General features: G+C 38.4%; 1 protein-coding gene across 1 annotated transcript in view; it reads left to right on the top strand.

The window, feature by feature from the left end:
- The first annotated feature begins 7060 nt into the window (after positions 1-7060).
- Positions 7061-27836, top strand: part of IL17RD (interleukin 17 receptor D) — a 42577-nt gene continuing 21801 nt past the window's right edge. Inside the window, exon 1 of the mRNA XM_015641418.2 lies at positions 7061-7276. Within this exon, the coding sequence (XP_015496904.1) occupies positions 7145-7276 (132 nt within the window). The 5' untranslated portion in view covers positions 7061-7144. The remainder of the gene's footprint in view (positions 7277-27836) is intronic.

Below are 27836 nucleotides of genomic sequence, written 5' to 3'. Positions count from 1 at the left end.
GAGAATTTCTTCACAGAAGGGGTTGTTAAACATGGGAACAGGCTGCCCAGGGGGATGCTGGAATTGCCATCCCTGGACATGCTCAGGAAACCACTGGATGTGGCATTTAGTGCAATGGTCTGCCTCATAGTGTGATAATTGGTCAAAGGTTGGACTTGGTCATAGAGGTTTTTTTCTAAGCTAAATGATTCTGTGAAAGCTTTTGACAAATTATCCTGCAGTTCTAAAATAACCCCACTTGTTGTGGCATAAAACTTAGAATGACTTCTGGTACAATATCTACTAATCTAATTCTTCTGTGATAATAAATACAGTGTTGTCAATGCAAATATTTGCCGGGCAGAAACACTTATTGCCACCAGATTTTAATTTTTCGTTTTTTCATCACATTAGAAAGATAAGAAATTACTTAGTACTGTTTTAATATTGTGCACTTCTTAACCATTCTTATTGCTTTTCAAAGCATCCAGTCAGAGCAAAATATTCAAACATTATGGTATCCATCTGTCATGATTCAAATATTTGTAGATTCTCTAACTTCAGAGTTGCATCTCATTGTGTGCTATGGGATGTGGCTATCTGACAACATTCCTGCAATTTGCTCTAATTCATTGTGGCAGAGAAAGGAAGTCAGAGGGAAGTATTCTTAGAAGGTGTCAGCACTGCCCTTAGAATGCTGAGACTTTTGTAACCTTAAGTTGGCTACATGGAAAATCTTTTCTTGGGGATGTTTTGTTTAAATTAAAAAAACTGATCCAGTCTTTTTCTTCTTTCCTTTGTGAACATATAATCCTGGACAGTTATTTTTACCACAATTTATGGTTTAGGAGTACTGGTACTTTCAGTGGTTGTTACTATTAGAATCTAACTAGAAAGAAATAATATTAATCTATTGTAATTTAACAGTCTTTAACTTTCCATGGAGTCTTAAAAAATCTTGTTTACTGCATTTCAGTCTGTTATTATCCGCATATTTACCTTATTCTTTCCAAAAACAAGCTAACTCAATCCTGATATCCAACTGCTTCAAATTTGTGTTTTAAAATAATATGCCAGACTGTAGAGAAAAAGAACCATGAGTTTGTTTTCAGGAGAGGTAGAGCTGCCAGCAACAATTGTGATTTCTAGCAGGGCCCTTCCTCTGTTTTTTTTTTAGCCCTGTCATGTAGAATTGCTGTGCATTCTTTTGTGAATCTGTTATAAAGTTTTTTAAAATTACACTGGAATATTTTGGGGAATATCTATCATATAAACAAAGCAATTTCCATATGCCTTCAGCCTTTGTATTTCCTTTTGTTTGTGAATTTCCCTTTGTGGGAGTAGAATGAGGTGCTATTGATGAAGGGCTTTCCAATCTTCTTCCACACTAGTTGCACAATAGTCAGACTTTTTTTAATTCTTCCAGTCATGTTTCTATTGTTCTGCAGTGGTGTCTGTTACAAGTGTCTCTATGCATTTTAATTGCAAAAAAATTCAGAACATTTTCTTTACCCTTAATTACCCTTAGCTTTTGGCCTCAAATAACAAATGATGTCATCCCAAAGTGCTTGAGCAAATAGCTCTCCCTCAGTTAAATGGGAAAGGGTTTAAGGCAGGTTATGCTCAGTGAGGGGTCCCTTAGTGTGCTAGGATTAATTTTGCAGACATTGCCACAGGATGCTGTTGAATTGCACAATAGACTGTTAAATCAGGTTAGGGTTGTTCTCCCACCCCACCTCCCTCCCCCGTATTTCCCTGCAGAAGGAAAATGACAGGCTGTCTGCATGGGAAGCATTGTGCTGCAATAAGAAAGGGTTGAGAGTAGAATTAAAACTGGAAACTTTTGTCAAGATGTTACTTCATTATGATTTCTGGCATTTATTCAAACTGCATTGTGAGGATCTTTGCATTTTTAATAGCTGTTTGAGATAAAACTTCTATATTGCAGAAATACATTATTTTACAATTGAACATTACAAATTATTCACTTGTTAAAGTATAATAATAGATAACTTTGGGGATACAGTTGTTGGTTCAGAATAACCAGTTCAACAGAATTTTTATTGAAAAATGACTCATCCATGCAATTTTTAATTTTCTTTGCATCATAAATCTACTCTTCTTTAAAAGTGCAGTTTCGTATTACACCTAATCCGGTGTAAGAGAAGACTGCTGCTGAAAGATGCAGTCCTGCCTTGCTCCCTCAGAAACAACATGTGGCCACAGGGTGAGTCACTTTGGTGTGCTTTTGGAGCAGGGAGGAGTGTGCTAGGAGGCACATCACTAAGTTGAATAATCTTAGAGAATTTCCTTTATTATATTCATATGAATAAACAGATACAAAACTAAACAGAGATACAAAAAGTTGACATTTGACTGCAAACATTTTCTGACAGTAGAAGAAGGAGGAGGCCTCTATATAATATAGGCAACTGTGAGGTCTGGGGAGGGAGGTAACATTATATGAAGATTTGCATCCATGGATCACTGACAAATTGTTAATTTGATGGTGATCAGAAGTAATTTTCATATAATAGCTGTTTGGTTTAGTTCAGTCATTTCCTTTTCACCATAACATACTCCTACATCTGATGCTGACTTGAGCCTCTAGGAATATAGGACTTAAACTTCTCTAGTCATTAAGTGTAATTTCCTGTAGAAGAGATTAAGTCATCCAGAAAGGTCACAAGACCATTCACTCCCTTCTCTCTGAACTCTACAAGTCTCAAAACATCCCCAAATATCCGGAGACAGACTTGATATTTTTGAGAAAAATCTCAAACATGACACTGTGACAAAAAAAGAGAGCAGAAGAGAAACATCCCTGCTGGTATGCGTTGTGGGATTCTGGAAAGTCTGGCTTAGTCAGCAGGGTGGACTGGATGCTCAGTTTCAGGACCTGTTGCAAAGCATTTTCTTATAGAAATGGTGGCTGCCAGTGTCAAAGTGGAATTCATGCATCTAGTTCCACTTTCCCATCTGGACACAGCAGCAGCTACTCCAGAAGTGCCAATAAATGTGTGGCCACAGCAGGAGGCAGCTGGCTGCCAGGACAGCCTGCTGGCTGCTCTTTGCCATTCCTGAGAGAGAAGCAGCCACTGGAGTGGAATTGTTCTGGAGGCTTGCACCCACTGATGCCATCTGGATGACCCTAGCAAGCAGAGTGTGTCTCTGCAGAAAGCAGCAAATTAAAACCAAAGAATGCTACACACAGGGGTCTTTTCCTGTCTTGCTGAGGTGTAGTCTTTCCTGACTCCAAATCTAATTATTGGTTTAGCCCTGAGCATGTGTGCAAGACATAAAAGCAAGCATCTTTTTGACTTGGTACATAAGTTTTCCCATCTATAAAATGAGACTGGTAATACAAATTTTTCTTTGACACCTCTGTGTTTCGTGAATTTTTGTCGCATTTCTCAAGGGATAATGATTTAACAGTTGCCTTGGACAAGATGGGTATTCATAACAATTGATAGATTTGATTCAAGTTTCAATTTAATTTTATGGCTTGAGGTTGTTTTCTTATCAGTTGATAACCTTTCACTTGAGCCTGGTCAGATCATTTGAAACTGTTGCATGTTATAATACAGAAGATTCCATGGAAAGAGAATTTTTGTGACCCCTGACAGAGGTGGGAATTTTCATGCCCTTTCTGGGAGTGTCCACATCTATTTCACACTTCTTAGTTTTGTTCTTAATGTTTGATCCTGGGAAGATGGTTCTTCCTCTATTTTATGCTTGGTGCTCGTCCCATAGATAAACCATCCCCATGGAAATGGGACAGTTTCATGTAAATGTGTACTTTCAATAGAGCTGACTTTCTGCCTTCATCTGCCAGATGAAGTTCCAGAAGACCCTCCAGAAGACATTGAGGGATATCTGTTCTGGGATCTCTTTTAGCACTTTGTCTGCTTGGTTCACTGCATCTTATTTCCTAGCAGTGGGCAGTATCTGTCTGTAACAGGAGTTATTGACTTATTGAAATATTGTGATATTACAGTAGTCATGATTGTCTGACTTAGCTGAATACTCTGCAAGTCTGATGCATGCTTCCTGCCCCAAAATTAGCTGCTTGAATGATTTCTTTTGCAATAAATGTCAGTCTCTCTTGGGAGAAAATTCAGTGCTAGAAATATGAACTATGGATGGAGCATACAGCTTCCAAGTCCAATAATGAATTTTTGCTGAGCAATAGGAAGATTTTATAGGGAATTTTAAACCATATTATCAGAAATCTTTGGTACATGAGTTCATGTTTTTATAGGAATTGCTAAGTTCTCACTGTCTCTTCCATCTGGGAACAGCTGCTCAGAAAGGGGAAGGAAGAAAAAAAAAATTTTAGCTTTAAGCAAGAAGGGACAGTGGCAACCAAAACCAGCTGTAGAATGCAGGATATTGATACCCATGACTTTTGGATATTATGCATTCTGTACTACTCAGAAACAAGAGACTGTTGTAAAAAGGACAAAAGAACTTAGACATATAGTCCCCACAGCCACTTTTGCCCTTCCATGTGCTCACAGCAATTTTGAGACTCCAGTTAGAAACATTAACTGCAGTAATTTTATTCCTGCCTCTCCACTACTGTTTTCCACCAAAGATTTCAGTGGAAATTATTCTAAATGGATCCAAAGCAATGCAATCCTTCTGTATTCAGTCAGAGCACTCACCGAGTAAGGTGGTGACAGTATGGAGGAATTGCTTTCCAGACGTGTCATTTTGTTATTAGCTCAGGCTGAAGTGTTGGGAAGGAAGTATCAATGCTGGTTTTGTCAGATGGCATCTTTGCTTTGTGCTGCTAGGTTTGAGGTCTCAGTAGATATGACCAGTCATTTTGCTGCTTTCTGGATACTGCCACTGTAACCAGTGGCAGCTGTGAGTTCTTTGGTTATTCTACTACCAAGGCATTGGCACTATTTGTTGTGGGTCTGTTTTTGTTAAAAATATCATAGGCTAATGCATCAATAACTCAGATAATGCCAATTTTGTCTTCACTAAAAAATTACAGCTTCTCCAACAGTCTAGATCTCAGTTAACAGAAAAAGCCAAACAGTTTTCCCCATGGTTTAGAAGATTTAATTGCAGATCACTGGCATGTTCAACAGGGAATCCTTGCTTGTCATAGGTGGCTATGGGAAGCAGAGGTATTTATTGACCTGTAAATTAACTGTACATATGTCTTCCTTTCTTTGGCCATGATGCTGTGGTATTTTATGTCCTTTGTAATTCATTCAAACGTAAAAGGACTAGTTATTTACATGTTTTATGCAGTTCATCTTTTTATGATTAAAAAGAAAAACGCTGAGATAGATTTCAAGCCTGTTAGATCACTTCTGAGTAACGCAATGAGAAAGTAAAGCAGGAATACCCTGACAGAAGTGTGTGGTATGTAGTGAGAAAATGTGCTAAACTTCCATTCTCGCCTGGATGTACTCGACCATCAAGCACATCTCATCATAAAATCAGTGGAATTTCACCTAGAGATTTAATATCACCTTTTTCAGAATTTCAGCCTGCAGGGGCATCAAAAGTAAGAACTTTTTGATGCCAGAGCTGCAAAGAACTATGGCCTCATCTCCAATTTTTGCTAAAAGAAAGTGTTTAATGGCAAAACAATGAAGAGCTATGGCCATCCTAAAGTCACAAACCTGTTTTCAAAGGTAACAGTGCCAGGGCTGTTATCCATCAACTTAAACAAGCAGTTTAAGAAAGCTTTATTGTATTATTTTCACCACTAGTCACAAAGGATGGAAAACCTATGTTAGGTGTAAAACCAATAGTAGTTAAAAATTACCAGCTGGTTATGTTTCATTTCAGCTGATTGCCTGAGTGGTGGTTTTACATACTACTTCAATCCAAACTGTAATGTCTTTTACAAAATACTGATGTGTTTGTCTGCTCCATTAGGATGATGTTTTTGTCCAAGATGAATCATAGCAAACAGAATGTACTAAAATCAAGGTTTTCAAAATAACTGGAGTTAAGTGATACGTACAAGTGATGTATGACAAGGCCCTGGGCTGTCTAATCTAAACTGAAGTTAGGTCTACTTTGAGCAGAGGGTTAGGCCGAGAGACCGCTGGGGTCTCTTCCAAGCTGAATCATCCTGTGCCTCGGTGGAGCCTTAGGCTGCTCTGTCTCTTATGTGACTTTGAGACAAAGGGGTGGAAATTGATGTAATTTACTGGTATATTAGATCACCTTACATTTGATATTTATCAGAATTGGGATTTATTTTATTTTAAAGAAAAGTGTTTTCATCAAAACATGTAATCAGAATTAACTTCAGTTGAAAGCGTTGAAATATTTATTGCCATGTACCACTTCCTTTGCATTTTCTGCAATTGAAAATTTTATGATAGTATAGTCTTCCAGCTTGTGTTCCTTAATTAAAGAGTAGCTGTGGGAGCAGGTGTTGTTTAGCCCAGAGAAGAGGAGGCTTAGAGGTGACCTTATCACCTTCTACAGCTACCTGAAAGGAGATCGTAGGCTGTGGGGTCTCCTCTCCCAGGCAGTAACAGGACAAGAAGAATCGGTCTTAAACTGTGTCAGGGGAGGTTGAGGTTGGGCATTGGAAGGAATTTCTTCACAGTAAGGGTGATTAGACTTTGGGATGGAGATGGAGGAGTCACTGTCCCTCGAAAGTGTTTAAGGAAAAATTGGATGCGGCACTTGGTGTTTCAGAGGTGAAATTGATTCTGTGATTCTGTAATGCATGAAATCAAGTCAAAGATCTATGACTGATCTTCCTTGATACTTCTCTTCCTTGCAATGTAGTGAGTGGATCAGGAATAAGGTACCGCACCACGGAACGAAGATGGGAATTCGGCCAGGTGGTGGCTTGACCCCGTTATTTGCAGGAAGGCAGCAGCAGCTCGCCGCTGTCCCGGGGAGCGGGGAGGCCCAGCATACTGCGGGCTCCCGGGGAAGGGAGCAAAGCAAAGCAGCCGGAGGGGATTCTGCTCCCTCCCATTGTTGCCGTTTGCCAGGACGGGAGCGGGGCGGGGGCGGCGGGGCCGGGGCTCGGGCAAACCCCCCGCCCCCGGGCCGGGCGCGCATGCACACACAGCCGCAGAGTCAGGCACCCGGACAGACCGACACACCGACACACCGGAGCGCACCCGGCGGCAGCGCTGCCGCCCCCGCCCCGCCGGGCTCGCTGCGGACCATGGCACCGGGGCTGCAGCTCGGCTCCTTCCTCCTCGCCCTCGCCGCCTGTCTCGGCGGTCCCCGGCTCGCTGCGGCCGCCGGAGCAGCAGGCAGCAGGAGGGGCCCGGCGGCCGATGCGTGCGCTGGCAGGGTGAGTGGAGCGGAGCGGGGCTGCGGCTCCCCGCTCAGGCAGCCGGGCCGGGCCGGGCCGGGGCTTTCGTGAGGCGCGGAGTTCCGCGGGCTGCTGCGGCCGCTCCGCGAGTGCGGGAAGCAGGGAGGGAGCGAGCGGCTGCCCTGGGGACACTTCTGCAACAAATAACGCTGCCCCGGGGCTCTGCATCTGGAAGTTAATTGCGGCCGGGACAGAGGGTGGCATTTCCCGGCCAGGGATATTTATTGGTTTCTGGCCGAGGGGGGAGGCAGCTCGTAGCCGGCGAGTGTGAAGAAGTCACTCAACAGGTCCTTTACCACCAGCGCTCTCCACTTCCCCGAGCCGACCTGGATAAAAGCGATCGCTGGGGCTTTGTTATTTTAATGATTCGAGGCCGGCTTGGGGTCTTAGCTCCGGGCCTGATCATTATACAGAGGATGTAGGAAATTTACGGGAGGGGGAAGAGGGGAGGAAGGTGATAAACGTTTTGTTGCTGGTCTTTGCTTTTTGTTCCCGCTTCTGGTGTCAGACTTTTCTCGGTTGCTTTTCATGTTCTTTTTCTTGTTTATTTTTTAAAATACACTTTTATCAAGTTTTGAGCTGTGTGTTTTGGTTTGTTCGTTTCCTTTCTCCTGATGTCTGGTTACAGGTTTAGTTGAAGCGTGGTGATCCGGGAACACTGGAGGGAACACAACTGACTTTCATTGCTTTTCCTTTTTGTTAGACTGTCACTAAGGATTTTCTTGGTTTCAGATCAGATCCTTTGAGAACGTTGCTGCAACACAGAGTTCAGAAGTTTGTAGGGCATGATTTAGAAAGGTGAAAGCATCGGGAAATATGTAAAAAAAGAGCGAAAAAACAAACTTCAAACCCTGATAAAGCTTAAGATCTAAACCTTTGTGTTGGATGGAGCAGTTACAGGTTTAGACTCTCCTATTAGGTCTTTTTCACAGAATTAGCAGTAAAATGTTTTGGCTCAGTACGTCTTTTATGTCTTTCACCAGACGTGGGCAGGGTACTCTACAGGCTCATAGCACCGCTGTATATTCGTGTCAAGTTTTGCATCTTCTATTAAGTAAAATATCGCTGTTACAAGTCATAGTACTTCACTTAATGTATATTGATGTTTACAGAAATATGCAGATGCAATTTGTTCTGGATTTATTTTTTAGCTTACATAGTTAATATAATTGTGTGCTTTAAACAGGAATCTGCCACAATGTAATTTTAATACAATGACTTTGACTGACTTTTAGATGAGCAAAACTTACATTCTTTTCAGTTAGCATAGCCACCCTTTGTCTTTTTTGCTCACAACTAATGTACCATCTTAGCTTATTTATATTTGTACTAGTTTATGGTTTTATTGTATTTTCAGCTTCACGTTCAGACTTCCCTAGCTAATTTATTAGTTACCTTGTCTGATTGTGTAGTCATAATTTTGTGGTCTGATTTTGTAATTCCACCCTTACACATGATTGCCACCATAATGCAGGCAGGGCAGCATTTATTAGAGTAATGACTGCAGGATGGTACCCATTGTCTCAGTTATGTGGTATTTATCTTTGTCTGCATGTAAGTTTTGAGTAGACTTGACATTCTATTAAATGACTGATGGCCCCTCTAACACATTGTCTGCTCTGGAGCAGGGCTGCCTTTGAAGTAGTACCCTGTAGGAAGTAAAGAGACTATTTGCTCTATTAAAATTCCTTGGTATTTCCTCTGTTTAACCACAGGCCACTTCCCCTCTGCCACTCTAAACACTGCAGGGACACTGACTGATTGAAAAGACACAAGCCCTAAGTAATTGTATCCTATTCAAATAGTTATTCTTATTGCAGGTTATTTATAAGTAGTGTCTAATTAATGTATGTTAACGGCATGAATAAATCTTAACATTTTATCTAGAGAAAGTAAAAATGTCTAGTTTGCATTAAATGAAGTGGTGGAATTGAGGTAATTCTCAAGGGCATAAATAATCTAAAAATGTCTAATTTAACTTTCAATGATTGTTCAAAGGGAAACAAAATGTAGCTTGCTGGGTTTGTATGTGCATTTAGATACACATTTATGCACGTTGGGTATTTTCCTCTGCTAATATTGTAAATGTGGGTTGCAGTTCCCTATGGTGAATCTTTTTTTCATAATTGGAATGTTTTTGGGAATCGGTGTTTCATTTTTCTCTGTACACATAGAGGTAATATGCATACATGCACAAGTAATGCATGATATATCCTTGATGTTTTGTAGCAGTAAAAAACTGACTTAATGAGAGCATATCACTGGACTATAGTTAAAAGAATTTGACGAGGAAGTATTTGTTGGCTTTATTCATAGCTCCTGCAATTATGAATACCTAATGTTTTCAAAACTAAAAACTAAATCACATTCTAGATGTGATTTTTTGTTTGTTTTACAACTTCCATCACAAAATATATTGCTCATCTTCTCTGGTAATATACTGGCATTTGTCTTGCAAACTCTACATGTGTCTAGCAGGAAATTAATGCCAGGACAAGTAACTTAACATTACTGTGGCTAAGAATTATCAGATTTCAGTGGGTTCAGGATTTTAGAATTTGGATTGACTTTGCTTGGTGTAGGATTCCTTTCACTGATGTTTAATAGAAATTTTGATGTATTCCAACACTTAATATTATTTCACATTAGGGTAGACGTTTGCTTAAAGTAGAATACTATTGCAAAGTAGTTTTCCATATGGATGATCTTAGGACCTCATATGCATACCTTTATCCAGAAAAAAAGTGGTTCAGAGAAGGGCCTGTTTTAATCTAGAATAAGTGTGTCCACATGGGGAGCTATTCTGGAAAAGTAGTCCCTGAATTTTTCTCATGCTATAAACAAGCCACGAGGTGCACAGAGAGGACAGATGTGTGATCTGAGGATGATTTGAATGTATTTCAGATTCATTTATTCGCTGTAAAACACATGAGCAACTTAACCCTCAAGTTGTCTTGGAGATTCTGATGGGACTACACACACGAGTAATTTTTCTCATATGTTTAATTCCTCTGAAGTTACTGGCACTGAACTGTGTTCATTATATAGTTTAAGTTTAATGTGAGTGTATGATGAGGAAGAAAAAATAATCCAGCATTTTACCAACCCTCCTGTCCTTGTTAGCAGAGAGTTGTACATTCCCTTTGCTCTGCTAAGCAAAGCTTCTCAGACAGACTGGAGGGCTCTGTTCCTGTGCATTCTCCCTGAAACTCCCTGTGTCCCCTTCTATGCTCTTTATGTAAGGAACTTGTTATTTCCTTTTCACTTCAGAGCAGAGACACTGATGATTTCCTACTGTTCCACTATTGGAAGCTCTGCCTGCCTCATTATTTTTTAGGTTCATGCTGCTATGTCCCTACATTTATCTCCTTAAGCATACCAAAGTAGACTTATACTTCTCCACAGTTAGGAGCTAGGTCATATGGAAATACTTTTCCCAGCTTAGGGCATGTTTTGGGAACTTTATTTTGGAGGAAAAACATCCTGCAAAATGCTAAGAAGTTATCGAAGTTTAAATTTTTCCCTTCTATTTCATGTTCTTTTCCAACAGTTAAAAATCCCAGATTTTCTCTTGCAGTGTATTTAAAAATTTTAAAAGGTATTAGGCAGAAGACAGACTTAAGATGGAGCATGGTGGAAGGCGTTAATGTTTGCCATCAGGCAGCTCTTTAATCTGTAGACAGTTCCAGAGCTGCTTTAAAGCTCTGCAGACCAGATGCCAGCAGTTCCCTATCTGCCATTTTTTTGGAATTTATAGAATCAATAATTTCTCTCCCTCGCATCCAGAACAATGTGATAGTGTTTCAGAATTGATGAGATGTGTCACTTAAAGCTTGGTGTGTTCTGTGATTAGATACAATGCAACATCTTGAGTGCAAGGCTTTGCAAGCTTGGTCAGTCATGCAGGTGGGCATCTGTATCACTTTTGTTTAGCTTAGAGTTTGGCTCCAGGGTCCCCCTGGGCTTTGTTTTGGGGTTTTCTTTTGAATTTCATTTATTGAGTAATGTAGCAGAGAATGAGACCCCCATTCCTACTCCAGTGTCAAAAAATCAGAATTCGGCCTATTTAAATGTATTTAGAAATGCATGATGTAGCAGAAATATGTTCATGTTTAAAGTAGCAGATGACTATTTCCTCAGTTTAATGCTGTGTTTTCAGAATGAACATTCAAATACATGACCAAGAGGAAAAAATATGGAAATGTATGTTTATGTAATTGAAACTAACTCTCAGTATTAACAACAAAATAGTATATTTCCAACAAAACTGTGTATTTCCTTATGTGTTTGCATGAAACTGGCAATCTGAATATGATGATAATTCATCAGTTGTTGACTTAACAGGGTTTCTGCAGTTGAAGTTGTTTGGCACTGTTATAGATTTGATTGATTTAATCTCTAGAACATGTCCCTTACTTTAGATGCTGAACTCCACTCAATGCCCTCCTTCCCCTCAAAATCTGCTTTTGAGTAAGTACAAGTGTAGAAACTACTGTATCAGACTTGTTAATTTAAAATCTTGAGACATTTATTTAAGAACAAGTTCTGTGTTAATGGATTAGTATTTCATATTCCACTGGTGAAAGGATGTTAAGCTGTCATGATTAGATGATACTAGCTTTTCTTTTGTCAATTATTTGTTAATGTTAATAGAACATGGATGTTACTTACTTAAAACTTCAACATTTAAAGGGTGTTTAATAAGGACCGGCTGTCTTTTCCAGCAGATCAGTCTGAAGATGATGAAACAAAGCTTTGATGTGAACTTGCTGCTTAATTATGCTCAGAGGCTGAATTTTACCCATAAATTTAGCATGTGTTTTTACAAGCAAACAAGAGGATTGTGAAGTATTACTGCAGAACTGTTAAGCTTGAACACCATTTTTAGTTTTCAAGAGTAAAAAATTTTTCAAGTATGTGACATTGATTTTATATATACTGCTACCAGTATAATGAGGTGTATTTGAAATATATTTTTTCCAAAACTTTAGGTTAGTACTGATGTTCCTATAGCAGTTTTTATGTTGTTATTTTTATATTTAAAAATTAATATTGGACATTACTGCACCTAGGAAAACCACATAAAAGTAGTATGAATTACATGAATGCTTATTTTTTATATCCTTTTCTCTATATGAATTATAAAAAAGGATTGAATGAAAGTGTAAATTACGGTAACCTAAAATAATGTCAGGTCAGTACATCCGAAGTACTTAACTTTAGGTTATGGTAATGTGAAACTTTATTTAAGGGTCAAAATTTAAGTGCAGACTTGAAAAAGGATTATATCATTTCATGCATGTAGTATTTTATAATTGTCTCACTGTCCTATTTGTCCTCCCCAGCTCTCCTCAAGAGGAGTGGCACATTCTGATGCCCAATATTTCTATGTGATTTTATCATAAAAACTTTGACCAGAAATATACTTAGTAAAGTAGTGAATACAGGCATATACCAGTAATGGATAGGCTCAATGCAGTATTCATATCACAGAAACAATGGCTGGTTAGCCAAAATTCTGCCAGCCAAACCAGGGTATAAATGTGTGTTTTAACATGCTTCAACTTGCTTCTCCTAGTAAATTGTACTTTCAGTGTCATGTCAAAGACACCATTTATGGAGTTTAAAGGTACATTGTTCTCCTGTCACTTCTCATTTCTGCATGATAAATTTCAAGAGTATGAGGAAATTCAAGTGTGCAAGTTGGGATTTGTGCTCCTAAAGTTTGATTTGATTACTAAAAATAATTAAAGCTTGGATTAGAATTTTATCAGGCATCAGCACATGTTCCAGGAGATACTGTATTCTCTGAAATTCTCTCACTCTAAGAATGTTACAATATTATGTCACTATTGGCTTTGAAGCATTGTTCCAGACAATCTATTTTTATTATTCCTCCTTGGGCTGTTACTCAGCAAGACAGTAAATCTGCTTTTGGGGTACATCAGCCATGCTCCAATGAACCCAAGTAAATGTGAGAGGTAGCTTTGTCCTAGGAGATTCCATGCTACATCAGGTATCATACCTGAAGGGGTAAACTCTGAGATGTGTGTTCTGGTTGATTCAGGAGATCCAGAGTTGTGTGTCTGTGACTAATCTGAATCAGATTTATCCCTCTTGGTGAGGTGCCAGCCTGCAGCGGTGCCTGTGATGTGCTGCTCTGTGCTACCTGATGCATCTTTTGTTGCAGCATGGAGTGAGCAGCAGCTCTGGAGCCTCCCTTTCCCTGGCCTCTGTGCATCACAGAGCTGCAGCAGTGCCAAGGGCAGTGCAGCCTCTTGGAGAGCAGTGCTGCTGAAATCTGTTCTGTTTTTTCCAGCCTTTGTGTTCAGAGGATTTTGCACTAAGGTAGGATCTCCTTCTGTGCTGAGCTCTGGGCTCACAGGAACAATAAAGGACTGTTAAGGAGCGTGTGGAGTTCAAAGGGCTCCAGCTAAATGCGTGTATGGGCCAGAAGTTGCTGTGAACAGCAACTGGACAATATCAATCATATCTTGAGGCTGCTGTCTGAAGGACATGGTAAGGCCTGCAGATCTGCTTGGAGCTGCACATTCTGGGCTTTAGGTTTCCAGATGATTGATTTGTAATGATCTATCCATATGATCCTTTATCTCACAAAATTGTGTGTAATAACCATTTCTATACCCCTGTTATATGGCCCTGCTGGATTTTCCTCGTGGTTGGTGGGCAGATTTAGATTTTAATTTCTGACCTTGCCTATGTTCTTCACTCTTATATCAGTGGGCGTGACTAGGTATTTCTGATCTTATTTCTGACTACATTCAAATCCAACCAAGCAATCAATGACTTCCCTGACTTTTTTTGTATACGGCTGTGGGAAAATTCCTGGTTGGCTGGCTATGAATTAATGAAAATCCTTAGAATGCTTCACTAATGATAGCTCCTGTGGCTTTAAAAATGCTATTCCCTTTTTTAATTTGAGAGAGGTCACAGAGGTTTACAGAAACTAAGAAAAGAAAACTTAACATCTGGTTGTGCTCTGTAGATGACTGCTTTTGTGTGAAGAAAAGTTATGGCGTCGCCTCAGCATCAAACACATTCAAGGTGATCCTTTCTAAGAACTCTTTGCAAGAACCCTCTTTGCTCAAACTGTGTTTTCTAATTAACTTTGCTTTGTATTTTCAAATGGAGGATTTTAGTTCTCCATGGGAATCCCAGACTCATATTGTTGCTTAAAGTTCACCCTACTTTTATAAAATGGATTTTCCTGAGTTTTTTAATTATAGCGTAACAGTATTTCCATATATTTTCTAATATTTTCCTTTAAAAGTTATGGGACTCCCAGAGAAGCTGGCTGCTGTGTTGGATTCTGGTATTCACATAAGGAAATTTGTTCTATGTTTGCTTATCTATACAGAAGTTTCAGCTATTTGTATGTAAAACACTGAAGAGTAATCTGAATTGTCAAAGTCCCCTTTTTAAAACCTTAATTTTACAAGCTAAATGAGAAATTTTTTTTCTGAATAATGTAGGTTAAAATGATATGTGAAGCTAGTGTAGCTCGCAGAAAAGCATAATATGAGAATGTTTAGATCCAAACAGTTAATTTTCCAAATTGTTAAAGTTATAAATAATCATCTGGTCAGTTAAACATATGCAATTCCAGGTGTGACTGGCCTGGAATCAGAAAGCATTGAAAAATACAACTTTAGAAACTTAGAATACTCACATGATCTTTTTATACAGTGATTTAAACAAACTCCGAACAGGACTTTAAACAGGCCTTTGTCATCTGCTTGTAGAAACAACACCCCAATCTGTTTTCCTTTCAAACATGGAAAGCTAAGGGATTTCTTTCTGGTTTTATTGGGCTGTTTTGTTTAAAGAGCTAAAACTCTTCCTATTAAGGTCAATGGCAACACTTTGACTTCCATTTTGATGGGGTTTTCTTTCAGACTTCAAATGGCTCGATGCTGTGTGGTGCCCAGCACTGAGCTGCTGGCACTGACTTTGTTTTGTGCAAGAGCTGGGTACTGCGAGGCTCTCCTGACTGCTGCCTTGTGTCCGTGGGGATGTCACCAGCTGGTGATGGAGGTCCCGAGTTCACAGTGTGCATCGTTCCCCAGAGCATCCTGCGTGCCCAGAGTTTGGGTGCTGTCCTCTGCAGGGACAGTGCTGCACAGAGCCCCCCTAATGTGGAGCCAGCGAGGTGAACTGCAGGACAGGGCTGGGGGGCAGAGCTGACCCACAGCTGGGCAGTGGCTGGCAGGGCAATATCTGCTGCTTAGGCTTTGTTGATAGTTGCTGTCTTGAGTCTCACTGTTGCATTGCTGTGTCCTGGAACAACCCATGCAATATGTTCTTGTAGACTGGGGAGTGCTCTGTGAAGTTGTATCATTGTCTATCCCACAGGAATAACTCCCTTGATTCCAGCCTTAATGATTCTGTGATTTTGTTTTTTCCTCCCCTTCAAATGTACCAGAGTAACTTTGGTTACAGCTGCCCAGCCAATGGAGAATCCCATTCTTTCCCTCTGAGCTATTAAGGTGTCAGTCTGTATCTTGTCTCACAGCCCTTGTAAAGCCTGCCTGCACTGCTTCCTATTCCTCCAGTTTCTATGGGAATCGGTTTTATCTTCCTGTCTGGGCTTGCCCCAGTTGTAGGCAGTAGTAACAAAATGAGGATGGAAGTTGAAACTGGCAAATTGTGCAATTTTTACTGAGCATAAAGGGTGCACTGTCTGGATGAACTCTAAATACTGTGTGGGAAGAGGGCATTGCTGAATCACAAACCTTTTTGGCAAAGTTTTCAAGCTTGTGCTGGGCTTGGCCTTGAAGTTGGAGAGATATGGGGTGTAAATGGGTGATTTAAGCTTCACCCCGTAAGTGTGAGCAGATCCTTAAATCCTTAAGTGGGATTCTGAAAAAGAGTGGAGTGCCCTAACTCCTGTTAACTTTCAATGGGATTTGTTCTCTTTTGTGACTCAGGGGTGTAGATACCTTTTATATTGACTCAGCAGTGAAGCTGGTTAGTGAAATTCTCACTCCCATCTGTTTCTTCCCACTTTGATGTTGGTGTTTGCCCTTTCCTTCTCCTCTGCTTTAATGCAGCTATTTGTGAGCTGCAGTGTAAATCACATTTTTAAAGCAGTTTGAATGGAAAGTATCCCTACTTTTCTTGTTCTGTTTGTTTTTTCCCCTTTTCACAACTCAAATTTCAATGACATGGATAAAATGAGGTCCCCATGCATTTATGTTAAGTATATGTTCAGAATTGGTGAACTAAAGCATGGAGTCAGAGTAACTGGACAGCGGAGTCAGGAAATCCCCAGGCTAATTTTGTGATTAGGCCCAGTGTTCCATGTAGCTATTCAGATGCTTTTAACGTTCCCACCCTTAAATTGTGTTAGATACTGTTTTAAAGGTATCTCATCAAAAGAGTTTGAGGTTAGTATAATGAGCATATAAATTATTCAACATTTTTCATATGACTGTTTCTGAACAGTGAGTTTTTCACTGGCAGGAAGATGATACTGTTTCAGAAATCACTTCAGCATCTGTTGAAATGCAGCCAACTCCGTGGTGGAATATGGAGCTCACGGTAATGCTATACAACCCTTCCTGCCAGGAAATGAAGAGTAGTGTATTCATTTGTAACCCAAGGGGGGCACTTCACCATCCAGCCTATAGTTTGTGAATGGAATTTGGTCAGCTTACCACTAAAATTACAGAATGACCCAGTGGGTCTTATTAACTCTATTTCTTATCTTGCTCTGAAGACAGCATCTCGTATTAATACAGTGTCTATAAACAAATCTGTGTAGTTAGGGAGTACAGTTAAGGATTATTTCCCATTATAAGGAGCTTTCATTTTGTTTACTCTGACAAAATTTTATCTGAGGTCTCCTGGTACTGCTTTACAAAGCAAGAGTTAACAGCCCCAAAAGGAGAAAAGGCCAGATGTGTAGCCTGATGCTTTAGTTATGAAAGAGTATCTAGGGTTTTGCTTTTTGTATTATTTACTACAAAAAGTTTAGCTAAGGTACTTTTCAAAGAACCAGTAATTATTATTATCTGTTGCATAGTTACAACTTTGCTTTATTGTTCAGTTCTCTTTTTTGAGAAAATGATGGTGGTGGTGTTTAATTATTAGCTTAGTTTACCTTCTGACAGGAGGAATAGGTTAAGTACAAAACTAATTAAAATAAGAAACAAAAAGAAAAAACAAACACCTAACTCAGCCAGACCCTTAACAGGTGAAAATTTATTTTTCCATGCTTCTTCAGAACATCAAAGGAAACAAAACCTTTATCTTTTATTCATTAGCTAGGAATAATGCAAGTTGGGATAGCTTAGGTTTCTCCTTATAGTTGCATTTGTAAGAGTAATTCACTAATCATGCCATTCACTTTTGGGGTTCTTTTTCATTAAGGACCACTGGCCGTGAAATGTCATGCAGTGGTTTAAAAATGGGACATTCAGCTCACTAAAGAATGAGCTGCAATGACAAAAGTTTCTTTTTATTACCTTCTGGCAGTAAATGTAGGAATCAAAGCCCCAAATAAGTGATAGAATAACATCCAGTATCGTCTAACAATGCTGGGAGCTGTGGATGATGATTGTTCGGTGTGGCCACATTGCATTTGGTTTACATCTTTTAGTTACTGTTTATTATATTCCATTCAACTATTGAAGCTCCAGTATGCAAACTCCAGTAGTTTATCTACGTGCTTCTCTGTGGCAAGCTGACTTCGATTTCTAGGTGTGATTCCTCTCTCTCCTCCCACTGTGGTTAGGTTTTACTGCCACAACAAAAATGTATTTGTTTCCATGCATATATTTTACAATTATATCCAAGTAGTATTCCTGTTATAAGCTATCATTTCTACTGGAAATGAAACTTGATCATCTTTGGATCTACTTCACAATTTACTACAATAATGTGATTGTGTTTTACATCTTCCTGGTCAGTGTTTTAGGATTAGTTATATATATATTCAATTAAGTGTTGATAGGAAGAAGTCAAGTGACAGTTTGTGGGAAACACCCATTCAATTTAACTTTCTAATCTCTGTGTTTAAATACTATCTTAAAACTTACATTGCATTCTGGTTTCTTAAATAAGATGAATGCTAGAAGACAACTTGTTCATTGTCATTCTGTAAAGAGACTTAATTTCTTAGAAGTGACTACTTCCTGGAGAAAAAGATCAGTTAATGTGCATGGATCTTTAAAAATAAAAGGTTAAACAATTAGTGTAAGTGCTTTTCCAAGAGTTTTTAAATTCAGATGAAATTTTGTCATAATTTGATCAAAGTCGCATAACCTGTGGCTCTGGTTTTGTTACACATGCTGATGGTCTGTGGATAACATTACATTTTTTCAGCATGAAACTGAACACTTCAAATCCCTAAAGCAGGCTCAAATTTAGGGTTAATAAAAGAATATATTGTACTGGATGTCATCTGTTATATCACTCTGGGAACAGAAACTGGCAGTGAGTGGACAGGAAATATTTCCATTTCAAATCACTTCAGTCTATGGTCTAGGGTGAAAGTGTCTGATTTTAGGAAAATCACTGTGAATATCCATGTAATAGAAATATTTAAGAAGAGTATAAACTTTTTCAAATATGTTTTTTGCTTTATAGTATTTTATGGGCAGATACTGCTTATTAATGTCACGTATTGTCTTTATTTCAGTTTTGATCCCTTGATTCTTTTCAAGGCAGAAGGAATAGTAGAAATGTGTATTTAGGTACCTCTGTGTGCCAAGTAAGCAGCAGTTTGAGGAGTTGCTGTGCAATGGCCAAACTGCTTCAGAGTCTCAGAGCTTTGTGTTTGTAATTGGTTGGGTTTTTAAGAGTGAATTCCTCTGTGTTAGTTGGGTTCTTTCAGCTCAATGCATTTCTTTAGGTTGTCTCCTCTTCAAATGTATTAAAAGGTGTGAGATCCATGGACTGACTGTAACTTTATTTATGGAAACTTAAAGCAGTCAGGTTGAAAATTTGGTACGTTTTTCATGTGTTAAGTAGTACTTAAAAAGAGCTCTATGTTTTGAAGTATTTAAGGCATTTCAAATAACTACATTTTAAATGGACATTTGTGCAGGGAACATGAAAACCAGCATAAAAAAAAATAAATTTTCATCTTTATCATATATTAACATCCTGAAATACTCAACCCTATATCAAGTAGGTTATTTAGATGTGTGGATTTTTTTTCAACTTTGCAGGAACACAAAATAGGAAACAAGCCTTAGTAGGGTGAAGATTTACTACTTAAATTTGGGTGGTTTGGAAAATTTTATTATTTGAGGTATAGTCTGAAAAATATTTAATTAAATCTGTATGTAAAAATAAAGCACTTCTGCCTTTTGAAGACAAGAAAAGTAACTGTTAGTTACTGTGAGTATCATTGAAGGACATGAACTGAAACCTGTCTCTAGTGTGCTGTGCTTACTTGAACAGCTCATGTGCTTGATGTAGGATTCCAAAAGGATTTCTTTTTATTTCTTTGTTTTTATCATTTTAGTGAGATGGGTGAAATGACAGTTTAGGATACCTTCCTTTCAGGTTTCTCTGACTTGTAGGGACAGTGTGGAATGAGTCTGGATCTTACTGGTGCTGTTTGTGTGGGAACCAGAAGTATTTCTTTAGTGCAGCACAGCAGGGGTATTTTTCCTGAGGTTAAATTGGCTTGGTACCTTTCCTGCATCTTGTCAGAGTAGGCCATGGCAGAGCAGACCCATATGCTAAGCCTGCATTTGCACCTCCGACATTTGACTTTAGAGTTCATGTAATTTTTCCTACAGTATGATATCTGATTATTATTATTGTTAATGAATATTAAAAAATATAACTTAAAAAAATTGATTTGGCTGAAAAATTAAATATTGTCAAGATACAGTTTTTCTTTACCATGGGTTTGTGGTTTTTTTTCTGTTTTGTTTTGTTTTTTTGCTTTTTAGTCAGATAATTCAATTTTAACCAATAATACAAGAACAAAAAGTGTTCCAAGGTTCTAGGAAAATATTTAGAATTAAAATCTTGCAAGAGCTTAAATAGTAGTTGAGCAAATGGCACCAATTAAGTAATTTAAAGCTGAAGCAGGTTGTGGTACAGGTTGTGTCAGTGTTTTAGCAGATATCACATTTCTTGTCAAGTACTGTATTAATTAGTATGAAAAGGGAAGTTATGAATGGGCCATGTACCATACAGATAGGATGTGTAACTTTTACTTTGGCCAACTTTCCAAAGCACTTAACATGAAATACTTAGGAAAAAAGGATCTCTTAAAGTGTTTGATTTGATCACGTGGATTATAAAGTAGGTTATCCATAGGGTGTGATTTTCAGTAGTGGAAACTGAATGCAGTCAGTCTGGAGTTTCAGTACCATTTCAAACCTTAAAGCCCTCTTTTAAACATTGTACCTAAATTCCCTTTTATAGTAGTTAAACGCTGCATGGGACTTGATAGCACAGAATGCCTAAAGAATTTGCCAGTACAGATATACTTAAAATGCATATATTTCCTTGATTTTTTTTTCCCAACAGTAAAATTTAGCAATTCTTAATGCTTTTTGAATCCAAATGCTGAAGATAGATGAGCACATAGGAAAACTGGAATGTAGTCTGTCTTTTCTTCTCCTTTTTTCATTCTGAAAAGCCTCAACAATCCTGATGGCAGAAACTATTCAGTGTGAAGGAGTGGTTGAATCATGATGTGAACTTTATTCAAGGTTGGCAGGTCTCAGAAACTTCCTCACAAATGTTTCCCCAGAAAACTGTGGTTTTTTATTTTGTTGTGTTCAAATTCCTGGTGTTGAATATTGGGTGGAGCTTTTCCTACTTGTCTCTAAGTGGGGCAGCTCCAGTTTGCTGCAGAGATGGGCTGGTATAGTTGGAATATTTTATTACTCTTTCTTCCAAGTATCCTTCAGGTGAGCAAGAAGTGTTTGTGCAGCTCTGTGTATGTTTCTGACACTTCCAAATGGAGTTGTTTTGGCTGCAGATATGATGGCTGTACTCTGTAGAGGGTAACCAGGGGTGTATAAATACCCTGGCAGCCAAAGCTTTAAATCTGCAGCCACCAAATGTATCTGCCTGTGTCTCTGAAGTTCAGCCATGTGGATCATCAGTACACAGCAAGCACTGGACCTTCTAATCCTCTCTGTTGAATGTATTGCTGCTTAAGCTGTGGAGTAATTTTCATCTTCTCTGTGGACCTGGACTAGACAGAGGCTTTGAGAAGGAATTATTTCCTAAAAGTGCATAGTTCAGCAGTAAGAATCTGTCTTGGCAGAGATTTTGGGGAGGTGGGAGTAGCAAAGTGTAACAAAGCAGCAGAGGAAGCAAAGGCTGTATCTGTAACACAGATGAAGGCAGCACAATTGAGGCTGGAGTCTGCCTGCAGGGAGCAGCTTCTGCAGATTGTCCATTAACTGAGGTGGGGGAAGAAAGGGAGGAGTACTTGATTTCTTCCTAGGATTTGTAGGGAAAGGTAATTGATTTTATTAGCACAGTTGATGTACAAGAACATTTACTTCTAACCTCAAAGTAGTTTTAGTCATTTTGCTTGACACCTTGGCCCTTCCATTTTTCTGGCTTGTTTTTTTCTGCTCATCCACAGCAAAAAAATCTGGAACAGTCATCATGCTGGTGTGTTCTGAAACTGTAGCAATCTGCCCCTCACTTCTGATGACCAGATTGTATAGCATGGCTGTGTGTGGAATAAATGCAGCACTTCTTGTGTCCCTCCTGATTGTGGCCTTAGTGCCAAAGGCACCTTTTCATTGCTACTGAGTAGATGCCTATCACATTTCAAGCCCTGGCTTCTCATTGCCCAAGGCTTTTTAAGTTCTGTAGTTCACAAGGATGGGAGCTCTGGGAGGAGATGCTTGTGTTATTTTAAGGAAAGTTGGTTTTTTGCTTCATCTCCTGTGTAAACAAGTTTCATGTGAAATAGTAAAAACTATTGGTGAAATGGTAAATGATTCTTTAAAACCAGAACATGGGGGTTTGACAAGTAAATAATTGGTTATTCCTGGACTAGAACCATGCTCCTAATGCATTTAGTTTTAAATTCTCATGGATGAGTGTGTGTTTCTAAACAATTGTGTGTTTCTAAATCCCTAAGAATAGGTTTTTATGTCCAAAATAATCGTGTTATTTCAAAGGGAAGGATTATGATGGAAGAATCCCAAATCCTATCTACTTTAAAAGTTTTATGAGTTCTGTGTCACTTTAATCAGTGCAGTTTTTGCTAAATTACCTAGCCACCATATCCTCCTGAGCCAAGGCTTAGGTGTGTTTATATGTTGGTCCTACAAGACCAATGTACATTAAAATCCTTTGCAGTCATGGTCTCTTATGAATATGTAATACTTTCTGTACTCATGCCTGTATGTTTCATTCATGTAAGAGCTAATGTAAACTTTCTAAGAACATGTATTTCATATTTTCTGAGGGTAATCTCTCAAAGAATTTCAGTGACTTTCAAATAATACAGGAGAAGTATCTGGGAGGAAACATTGTCTGAATACACCAAAACAAAATAGATGTGCTATGTCAAAATTTTCACATTCCAGTCTTTATTTGATCTGCTTTAAAGATTTCTTTGCAAACAGCTGTTCTTATCATTTTCAGAAGTTACAAATATAAGTTACAAATTGGATAAACTCACCCTGTACTGCAAATAGAGTATTTGTAGTCTGCTTGCTCTGAAGTTGTTTGCAATGAAAATGTCCAACATTGCAGTCAATTTCAGATGATAATTTTCTGTAGGTCAAGCATTTATGAATAAAGCAGTTCATCCATATATGGTGACGGTTTCCCAAGGGAGTTTTTTTGTGTGCATTTTGGCATTATATTGAGAAATGAAGAGTAAAAAACCCACCCTGAATGAATCATAATTGTGAATTGTGTTCTGGCTGAAGCTTAAAACTGAAACTATGAAGTCAGTGTTAGTTACTTTTACAGATTTTCTGTTCCTTTGGATGAAACCTGAAATCAAATGAAGAGCTTTTGTTAGGAGTTTCCAGATTGAAAGGTAGGAATCTGGCACCAAAACATTGTTAAGGAACCATTTATGATTTTGGAAATAAGCTCCTTTAGTAGTTTTCCAGTTGCCATTGCTTTTGCTCAGCTTTAAAGGCAAAGACTTTCTTTTTGGATCTGTCTCACTTGGAAGTACTTATTTAGGAGAAGCAGCAAACTTTTATGTGCATAAAGTCTTGAAAGATACAATTTGTAACTCTGAAGTATTTTTCTTTGTTTTCTTTTTTCCCTGATGCTCTGTCCTCTGAAGCTACATAATTTCTTAATGTGGTAAGCAAAATGAGTGAATGAACACATCCATATACATGATATACATATTACTGGAAATAACATATATCCATTGATCTATCATGCTTCGGTCACTTCTTGAAACTTTATTTTTTGTATTCTAACTGCGTTTGAACATCTTTAGGAGACAAAGACTGCACCTCTCAGCTTATGGCTCTGTGTGCACAGTAAGTGCACTGTCAATAAAATAAATGCAAATAGATTGTTTAATTGTTTCATGGACAGATTAGTTTAGAACTGCTTGGGCTTAAGCTAAAATTCAGTGCTCATGCAATCATTCCAGTAAGTGTGAGGAACCCTGTGGCTTTACTGAGGTTGTGGATAACTTAGTACCAGAAGAGGAAAGATACCCTTTGGGGGAAAAAGTCAGCTTGTTGGTTTGACAGTATGCTGTGCAGTGTTTTAGGCAGTAAACATCCACTTCAGGTTTCATTTATTTCTTCTCCGTTATTTTAGATATGATATTCTATTTGTTGTTTAGAGCACAAGTCTGTGTTTCTCAAACTAATTTGTCTTGGGTCTCTCTAAAAGCAACTTCACCATTTGCAGCCCCCTTCCTTCCCAGTCATAATCACTGCACCTGTCTTGGCATTGCTTTTTCTCCCCCTTCCCAAACACCTCGTCTTTTCTTGGAATTCTCCTGCCAGGAGTCCTGTCCCACAGTTAAGAGAACACTGCTTTGGCTACAGATTTATGGCTTTTGTCCAAATATCTTTAGACCAGCATATTTCAGTATTGTTTGTGGAAAATGGGCTGTGTTTAAAAATATTTATTCTGTTAATTTCTGGGGGCTTTTTGTTTGTTTTAGACGGCTTTTAATTTACCAAACATTATTTGCACAAGAATGTTGGAAAAAATAAACTGTGTTAGTGCAAACAATAGAAAATTTCTTAGGCAAGCTTTCAAATTGCATGAGAGAAATCAGAGCTGATACTGCCCATTCTGTGCCATGCTTTGCTTCATTAAATTCTGGAGCTTGACTTGGAGATTTAAGATTTTCATGGTAGGTGGTGAACAGTAGGGATTAAACTCGCTTCCTTTGTTGTTAAGTTGTGCCCCTAATAACTTCCTGTTCCTTAAAGAAACCAGTTCACATAATTTCAGTGAACAGCTGCACGGAGCCGTGCTGCATCTGCAGAGTGGTGCTGTCAATACTTCTTGTAGTGTTTCTCCTTAGAGTAGTTTCTCACGTCTCTGTCACACAGACTCTTGTAAGATAACCTTCCACACTGCCTTTTTAAAATAGAAGCTAAACCAGGCAAGAAAGGGGCATAATGAAAAGGCATTTTTTACTGGTTTGGTTTGGTAGGTTTTCTGTTTCCTTTTGTTCAGATGGGATATGCTGTGGCTCATGCTCTTCAGCGAGCATGTTTCACCTCAAAAATCCTCAAAGATCCCATGAAATTAGTATCCATGAATACCTTTCAGGACCACCTCCTTCCCTGGTGGGATTTAAGCCAGCAGCTGTTCAATTAAATATTTTTTCTTGACAGGATGATGTTGAGGAGACCATATCTAGTTGAAGAGGCAGAAGGATTCAGACAAAATGTAATTACAAAATGTAGGAAGTCAAGCATAAAACCATGGATAATGTCATTGAGATTTAGTGATCACAAAAGATCAGGACAATTCAAGGGGAGTATGAATTCCTTGTGTTTGGTTTAGGAAGATAAGTATTTTATGTTCTTCCAAGTAAGTTTATCTCACAGATTCTTACTTAAAATTCTTTCATTATACCTCATTATAGCTCACTTTGCAGTAGGATATTATATGATTTAATATCTCACTCTGGGGCTTCTATACAGTCCTGGTTTTGAATTTCTTACTTCTTAGAAGGTTTTGACTGTTGGTTAAACCAGTTAGCACATTTTTTAAAAAAGGCTAGTATGGATGCTTCATAATGTGTTTCCAAGTCATAGGGCTCAAATTGAGGTAAAAAGCTGTGTTCTGGGAGATGGAGAATGAATATGCTAAATGTCAACATACCTGACAGTTTTAGAACAAAGGGATGTGTATTGTGCCTGCCTCTGGTCACCTGGCATCCACTTGCTGGAAGGCTGAGCTGTGCTGAGAAAATCAAAGCTTAAAGAATGTTGACGTGAAAGAAGGGTTCTTCCAGATCAGAGGAAGAGCCTGACTGATCTACCAGACAGCCTGAGGGACAGTTGTGAACAAGTAATGTGCTAGCACCAGGAGATCAAACACTGAATTTTCACAAGCAACATGGAAGAAAAACTGGAATCTTTGTACATGGCAGGCTGTTGTTGACAAGGATGTGGTAGGGGAGAACCAGCAGTGAAACATTAAATAGCAACCAACAAAGAACCAGCCAAAATCTGTGAGCTTCTTGTGTACTATGTTTACATAAGAACAAACACAAAAGATGCCAACTTAGTAAAAGGAATTACAACCAACCTATTTAGAAGAGTCTAGGTTCCTCTTTATAATATGAAATAGGCACCAAGAAGTCTGTTGCTCCATTAATTCACTTTAATTCACTTAAATTAAAACTTATTTCTTCAGTGTCACTGAAATGTTTTTTAAAATGCTGTTCCCATAATTTGTGCATGCAGTGCAGGAATATATATATATATATATCTATATAAATATATATATATAGGAATATATATACATAAAAGGAGGTAAATCTGAGGAAAATTCATGATTGCATTTGTCAGTTGTGCCAAGTTTATAAGTAACAGTACAAACCCATCCACCCAGGGCTTAGAATTCATTCTGTAGTCAATGGAATACACACAACTTATATAGCAAACTTCAACATGGATTATGTATTTTGTTATATTCTCTTGAAAACAATTCAAAATGCAGGCATCTAAATAATACAGACAATTCATCATTTTACTGATGACTTCTAGAAACAGAAATTATTTTTACTTGGTCGAAAGCATCAATAAAGCTTTAAAACAAGAAGAGCAGATGTCAAATATAAAGCTCTCGTTTTACTGAGCACTGAGTATGATAAACATTGATTATTCATCTTGATGCTAAAGTTCAAAAACAATTGTCCCTTCAGTTTGCCTCATGGGAGACTGAAATCAGGACCACATGTGCATTGATGAACAACATATGAAAGATGAATCATGATTACTGTTTTGGTCTGCTGCACAAGGCTGTGCTTGAGGGGTAGTGATTTCCTACGTCCTTTAGCAGATTGCTGTAATTAGTGTTAGCATCTCTCTCTGTTTCCCAGTATTTATGTTCAAGTGGCCTCCTGACAGTACCTAGTCACACACATCAATTTGCTTTCTTGAATGAAAGAGTGTTTGCTCAACAGAAGAATGTTGGAGTATATTTCAATATTGTTTGTAATAAAGATTAGTTATAGAACTATTCTGAAATCACCCAAACATTTCTATCACCAGTGCTATCTCTGGCAGGAAATGCCAGATATGAAAAATAGATGTTTCTTTCAAATACCAAACACTGTATGTTCTAGGTTAAAAAGAGGGAAAAGTTCAATAAAATCAAACAATTTTCTTTTCATTCAGTTGTATTTAATTTGTGCCTCTGGTGGCAGACATTAGTTAAATTTAACTTCTCTTGGAGGCACAATTAGTTCCTGTGGTTACAAATTTCATTTTAGCTTTATTTCTGGATATGTAATCCTGACTTTGCTCCTCTCTGGCCTAGTAATGGGTGAAAGAGTTGTCATAAGTGCATTTCATTACTGAGCTATTACTATAAATGAGGGTTGGGTATTAGAAAAATATAAACAAACAGGAATAGAGGTTAATTTCATATCATAGTCTTTGTCTTTTATTAATACTTGTGCTCTTTCATGTTGAAAGATGGATGTTGAAATGAAATGCCTGTACATGCTTTGAACATGCAAATGAACCATTCATTCTTCAGGAGATGATGTGTATTGGTCTTAGTTAGAACTGTGCTGACTTTGGGTATCTGGGGATCTTAACCTTCATTGTTCAGGCTGTTTATATGGATTGAGGAACAGATCCAACATTGATCTCTGTGATTAGAGGTATGTGATGTGTGATGGAAATTCTGCCTGGATTGCTTGCCCTATATAGATACAGGATGTAGATTTTAGCTTATCATGTTTTCTGTGGGGTTCTGTGCTTTGAGCTCACATAATGTAAGATTTAATGTGGCTAAAGCCTCCTCTGCTCCCCCAGCTTTTTGACAAATAAGGTTGTTTGTAATTTAATATCTGTGCATTTCAACTTTGATTATCTGTTAAAAGATCAGTGGTTTA

This window comes from Parus major, chromosome 12 (assembly GCF_001522545.3).
Source record: "Parus major isolate Abel chromosome 12, Parus_major1.1, whole genome shotgun sequence".
NCBI lineage: Eukaryota > Metazoa > Chordata > Aves > Passeriformes > Paridae > Parus > Parus major.
Note: the sequence above shows the minus strand (reverse complement) of the source record. Positions and strands in the feature narration are given on the sequence as shown.